This window comes from Silene latifolia, chromosome Y (genome assembly GCF_048544455.1).
Source record: "Silene latifolia isolate original U9 population chromosome Y, ASM4854445v1, whole genome shotgun sequence".
NCBI classification, from domain to species: domain Eukaryota; kingdom Viridiplantae; phylum Streptophyta; class Magnoliopsida; order Caryophyllales; family Caryophyllaceae; genus Silene; species Silene latifolia.
This window is the reverse complement of record NC_133538.1, coordinates 450177953-450184620: the sequence shown is the minus strand read 5'-3', so window position 1 is coordinate 450184620 and position 6668 is coordinate 450177953. Positions and strand designations below refer to the sequence as shown.

Below are 6668 nucleotides of genomic sequence, written 5' to 3'. Positions count from 1 at the left end.
TGGTTTTCCTGGTTTTGTTTTCAATTTTTTCTTTTTTTCTTTTTTTCTTTTTTTTTTGGTATGGTTTTGTTTTATATTTTTTAAATCTCGTCTTTTAAAAATTCGTCTTCTTTTATATTGTGAGATACTTTTATTTTATTCTTCTTAAATCTTCAAAATAGATACACTCGAAAAGCTTTTTTAAAATTTTTAGATCTACTTTTTTTCTTAGATCTATAAAATAGATACTTAGTCTTTTTAAGATCTGTTTTTTTTCTAAGTTTTATAATAAAGTTAGTTGTTAATATTCGTTGGTGTTATTGTTATTGTTCCATATTTATACTCGTATTTTTTTACATTTACACTTGTATTTCTTTACATTTACACTCATATTTCTTAACATTTACACGCAATTTTCAGATTTACACTCATATTTCTTTACATTTACACTCATATTTCTTTACATTTACACTCATTTTTCAGATTTACACTCGTACTTTTTTACAGTTACACTCGTATTTCTTTACATTTACACTCGTATTTCTTTACATTTCCACTCATATTTTTTACATTTACACTCATATTTCTTTACATTTACACTTGTATATCTATACATTTACACTCGTTAAAATTATATAGATTTGCACTCATATTTTGTGTGGATATGAGTTGGTGGTGGAGGACGACGGTGGTGGTGTTTTTTGATAGTCGGACTAAAGTTTTACTCGTAAAGGACAAAAGTTACACTTATAAAGGACCAAAGTCACACTCTTAAACCTTCAAATTTACACTTAAAATACTACATTTACACTCGTAAAACATCACATTTACACTTGGTAACATGTTAAGATTATATAAATTCAAAATTTTATATAGAAAATTGCCTAAAAAATTAAATTTATACTCTAAAAATATTTACATTTACACTCGCAAAACATCACATTTACACTTGTAAAATGTTAAAATTATATAAATTCAAAATTTCCGTCACAAAAAATCAAACTTACACTCAAAATGTTACATTTACACTAGTAAAACATCACATTTACACTTGTAAAATGTTAAAATTATATAAATTCAAAATTTCCGTCACAAAAAAATCAAATTTACACTCTTAAAATGTTACATTTACACTTGTAAAACATCAAATTTACACTTGTAAAATGTTAAAATTATATAAATTCAAAATTTCCGTGACAAATATGTAAATGCCACGTGGCACAAACTGGATCTCAAATCTCAAAACGTGTGAATCACAATACACAGATACTCGTTACCATTACAGGATATCAGGTATCATTGTATCTCAATGTATCAGGATTCAGGAAGGACCCTGTAAACAAAACAGCATGATCTATATAGAGAAGAATGCATCCTCTACTAAAATATGAGGATAGCGAGTCAATACTAATTATACATATCACATTTGTGAATGAACAGATTTCCAGCATAATAATATTCCTGCATGATGGCCTTCTTTTGTCTTTCTAGGTAAAGCCCTTGAAGAACACGGGTTCTTCAAGGTATAACCTTTCCGAATTCATTTCCAAAAGACAGGAAGGTGATCTTCCACCTTCATGTTGAGGTCGATAATGGCCTATTTCTCTTTCGTTTCAAAGAAACAAAACAAAAATCAAAATAATCACAAAAATAGCAAAAGCTTTCAGCTTTCAGCCCTCAGCCACGGTTGGCTCATGCCCTTCAGCCTTAACTGGCATCAAGGCCTGCAGCTCGTTGTACAGATTTATCCACTCAAGTAATTGTTGGGCTTTTCTTCTGCCCCGTTCAGTGCCGGTTTGGGCCATTTCCTGCAAATAACCCGTAACTCCAAGATCCTGGGCTGCTACAAAGTAGCTATTATCTCCTGAGCAAAGATGCACTAAAACTGCACATGCATTCTCTTTGTTTCTGGGAGATCCATTCCCAATCACATCCACCAAAACAGGTAAAGTGTCAGCCGATCCTATGGCTGCTTTTCCTTCAGGATGGCTCGACAGTATAGCTAGAATCGCCAATGCCTCATCCAACATCCCACCACCTGGCTCCATTAATAGCCTCATTAATATAGGCACTATTCCGGCTCTTATAGCCTTGCCTTTATTTCCTTGGTATATGCATAGGTTGAAAAGGGCAGTCGCGGCATCTTTCTTTCCTCTTTGATTACCCTCACTTAGTAACATTACAAGAGGTGTGATTGCACCCGAAGAACCAATGGTTACCTTATTTTCATCCACAACCGATAGGCTGAAAAGGGTAGCGGCTGCGTTTTCTCTCGCCTCCATGCTACCTTTCTTCAACACATGTACTATTCCGGGCACAGCCCCTGAGTTGATGATGCTTCCTTTGTTATCGTCGCATATGGAGAGATTAAGAAGGGCAGTCACGGCGTGTTCTTGGGTCCGGGAATCGGGGATTGAAAGAAGGTGCACGAGTAGCGGGATAGCGCCGGCCTCGGCGATTGCGACACGGTTATCGGCATTTCGCTTTGCAAGAAGTCGGATTTCGCCGGCGGCTGATCTTTGGTCTTCAGGGTTGCCAGAGTAGAGCTTGTGAAGGAGTTCCTCAATCTTTGAACGTTCAGTTGCAGAGCTCGCCGATGTATCTTTGCTGGTTGGGGTCAGGCCAGGTCGCTTGGGTGGGTCGACCCCATTTGCTTCACACCACTGGGATATAAGGCTTCTGAGAACATAGTTGGGGGTGAGAGAAGAGTTCAGGAGGGTCTGTTGTGTCTTTGGGCAAGTGTTATGACCAGATTTTATCCATTTCTCAATGCACGAACGTTCATATGTCTGCAGAAGAGGAAAATTTAGCCTGAAGAAGATTAGAAGATAGTGTCCACGAACAACATTCAGTGGAGAACTATGACACAATTGCAATCAGAAGCATTCAGGAGATAGGCAAAAGGATAAAGCTTTATATAGCCAAGTGCATAAAAGCTACTGCAGAAAACAATTTTTTGATTTCATCAGAAATGCGGAGATAACCTACAGGTTCTGTTGTACGGCGTAAGTTGCAATTAATTAATAACCCCCAACATTGTTTCACTCTTAACAAACATCAGAACAAACATCAGTACGGTCAAGGGGTCCCGTAAATAGCCGGAAAGGGCAGGTTGGATGTGTATATACCCTTACCCCAAAGAGATTGTTTTTGAATGACCCGTAAGGAAAACTGCGTCAAGAATTGCTACATCACAATAACAGCGCAAGCAGTTTGGTTAGACACTTCACTTTACTTCATCATACTTTGGAACCAAGCAAAAATGAATATTTGGCTCCTTCGAAAATGGAAAAACGTAGAAAATATATAGTATTACATTTGCTATGTAGAAGCTTTTGTAGACTGCTACATTTGGAGCCAACTTGTGATACGAGAACCGCCCAAAAGAAGAGATATGAAAATAGTTTGTTTTTGGTAAAAGGGAGAAGAAAGATGGTTTATGATGACAGGTCAGATTCTGAGTACCACTCCTCAAGTCCTCAGTGACTTCACTAGCTAAGCTATTCGACATCTCTATGGAAATAGTTTTTTAGATAGAAAGGGGATCACACATTACAAAAGAAAATTACTCTGTAAAAAGCTTTATACCTGCCCAGTTGAAACGATAACTGGATCTTTCATTATCTCTAATGAAATTGGGCAGCGGAAGTCATCTGGTATAGCAAGACACTTGGGACTCCCATCAGCAGGTGTTAGTCCAGAAGAACCAGGTGAAGGATTCTTCTCTTTTGAAGAAGATTCCATGTTTGGGTTTTCAGTCCGAGCAAATTCTTTAACTTTCTTCAATAGATTACACATTTTCTCTATCTTCTCACCAGGATCTCCACCATTTGGAGCAATCAACTCAGTTAGAGCGACAGACTCTTGTGTCAGATCATCAAGTTTCAGAAGCTGCAGCTTTTCACATACTCTCTTCAATAGAGTCGGGTCAATAGTTGCATCATTGCTCTCATGGAGAGACAACAGATCTTCATGGAGTCCCGCATCAAGCACATCAACCCTTCCCTTGGCTCTTCTAAATTGTGTTATCACGAGCTCAACCTGAAAAGAGAGTGCTTATCTTCGTTAGTTCAATGTTGACTAGAGTACCCATGTCCAGTGGAGCAAAAGACTAACTATTCTGGATTCTTGATTATGATTGTCTAAAGGAGAAGTATTTGTCAAACTGGTTGCGCTTATTTTATTCTGAAACAACCGTAATTCACTAATTTGACGCAATTCTTTTACTGTGAATAATCCAGAAACAATCTGTTTGAGTTCTTAATGCAAGGGTAAGCCTCTGTCCAGCTGACCACCCCACACTCGGCCATCTATGGGAGTCCTTGATTGCCTTGAGTCACCAAGGTAATGTTGTTGTTCAAATGACTAGGCGGAATAGGTTCAGAGGGAAGACGCGCGTTGTAATTCCTAGAAGCTTAGGTAATCCTTCAAGATGGATAACCTACAGGTTTTATTAATTGTGATTCTTATTCCCATATTTTTTCTCTTCTTTGTTCCGAGTTCGAACGGCTTAGTTGCCTGGTCTTTGCCGGGCTGTTGGATTAGTTTTGTACTCTTGGTGTTGGTCTTTGTTGTACACTAGTCTTTAATAAGTTTATTAAAAAAAAGGGTGGGTAATTCTACCTGTTCCTTAACTTCATCAGAGATATCAAGATCCTGGTATGAGATTCCATCCAAAGCATGCTCCAAATTAGACGTAATTTCATTGAATTTAGCCATAACCTGCTCCCTCTCCAGGGCCTGGAAATAGCAAGGATGGTAACATTGGTAAGATAAGGAAATCGAACAGAAGTTGTATGTAAAATGGCAAACGACTACTCATAATACCGGTACAAACTACAAGTCTACAATATACAAAGTAACTTGTATGCATCATAGAAAATTTCCGTCACATTAGACACATCCTCAAAATTGTGAACATCAATAACCACGGACATCAACACTACAATCTCACATGTCTCTACTTGTGCTACAATTCCATATTTATCATCGATACCAAAGCTCAAATTTCTCAATCTCTCGTACACCAGAAGAGAATATACCCCAATTTCCCCCTGAAGCTATCCTTCTTCATTCTTCACTAATCACTACTTGCAAATTCAAGATATTAACTTTGAGAGCGGAAATTAGTTCCGTCCTTAATATCATCTTAAATTGGCACACATGCCAAATCAATATTCTGAAGTAACAATACAGATTCACAAAAGATTTTAAACCCTTGCTCAATGAACATTAAACAACAAAACTTTCTCACATTTAGCTCCTGAGATCGCTAAATTCCTTGTATGATCATTTTCACACCTACCACCCAAAATACACCGCCTAACTACAAATTCTTCACATACAAAAACTTACTTGTATACTCTATACATACAACCGTCTCACATAACACTCACGGTAATCCACAAAGTGAGCCAATCAAATTGTCGATCCTCACCAGTCACTACAATACCCTCGCCTTAACCACTAGACTAAGATAGATATCTTCAGTACGATTCCGACATCCTTAAATTATCAAAATCACAACTAAATTTAAATCAATTAAACAGAACACTTATTAAATTACTTCAATCAAACAATTCTGAGCTCTACTACTACTACTACAAATATCCTTCATCCGAACATGTTTTCAGGTTCGCTAACATGAATCGTCATCTGAAACTGCGACCATTCAAGCAAGATTCAAAATTACCAGCTGTAACAACTAAAATCTAGCTAAAATTAGAAAAAAGTAAATTGAAATTAACAAAATTAAACTAATTAATTAAATAATTAGGAAAAGACGGATCGAAACCAGGTAAATCTTGCTGCCAAGGGAGCCAAAACGAAGCAAATCAAGAGCAAGAGATAAGGAATGACTGAAATCAACAAGAGATGAAACGGCGTCATTTGATAAAGGTTGATGATCAATTTCCTTAATCTCTTCAAACATTGGGATTAACAACTTTAATCTCCTTGCTAAATTACAGTATTCTTTCTTTACAGAAGGACGAAATACAGTAATTAGTGAAATTTCATTGATTTTTGAGATTATATTGTTTAATAACAATTCTTGACACACTTTTTCTTCCTCCATTGATGGGATTAAATTGAGGTGAATTGGGACTAATCAATTATTGGAAGTGTTGAATTTATTGGGTAATTGAAGAAATTGGATTAGGTAGAGAGAGAGCTGGTGATGTTTTTGTTCTAAACGAGGACTCGGGGACTCGTTCTATCGAGGTCCCGAAAAACACTAAGGCATTGTTTGGTTACTCTCCCAATTTATGGAAATTCTAGAATCTTATAAATTGGAATAGAGGTTGTTTGGTAAAATTGGGGGAGTTTAAAATTCATAAGAGTTTCCAAGATGAGAAATTTAACTACTTACTCCATCTATGGTCATTGGAAATTTTCAGCAAAATAAAACTCCAATATGGCAACCATGGATTATTGTTATTTTTACCAAATGGTTATAACCGTTATTAGGAAAAGTTTAGTTTTACTATAGCCTATAGGTGTCTTGGTTATTATAGTAAAGAAAACTAGGTTTAAACCCGTGAAAATTCACGGGTCTGATATAAAATATTTAGTATAAAAGATTGCAATTTCATTATTAATATATTCATAAAAATTAATACTTTGATATTGAAATTATTTTTTCAGCGTGTTCGTAAAACACACAATATGTCAGACTTTAAATTTTTTCA

General features: G+C 36.2%; 1 protein-coding gene across 1 annotated transcript; it reads right to left on the bottom strand.

Moving 5' to 3' along the window:
- Positions 1–1228: 1228 nt before the first annotated feature.
- Positions 1229–6240, bottom strand: LOC141633366 (U-box domain-containing protein 13-like). The gene is made up of 4 exons (XM_074445857.1): positions 5774–6240; positions 4603–4719; positions 3568–4020; positions 1229–2768 (listed from the first exon to the last, which is right to left on the bottom strand). The coding sequence occupies exons 1-4, from the start codon at positions 6053–6055 to the stop codon at positions 1650–1652; spliced, it is 1971 nt and encodes a 656-aa protein (XP_074301958.1). The 5' UTR covers positions 6056–6240; the 3' UTR covers positions 1229–1649.
- Between the last annotated feature and the right edge of the window lie 428 nt (positions 6241–6668).

Coding starts and splice junctions, on each gene's coding strand:
- LOC141633366 (XM_074445857.1), bottom strand. CDS start 6,055: ATGGAGGAAGAAAAAGTGTGTCAAGAATTGTTATTAAACAATATAATC. Junction 4,021..4,602: donor CTGATGAAGTTAAGGAACAG/GTAGAATTACCC, acceptor CTCTCTTTTCAG/GTTGAGCTCGTGATAACACA. Junction 2,769..3,567: donor TTATCGTTTCAACTGGGCAG/GTATAAAGCTTT, acceptor CCTCTTCTGCAG/ACATATGAACGTTCGTGCAT.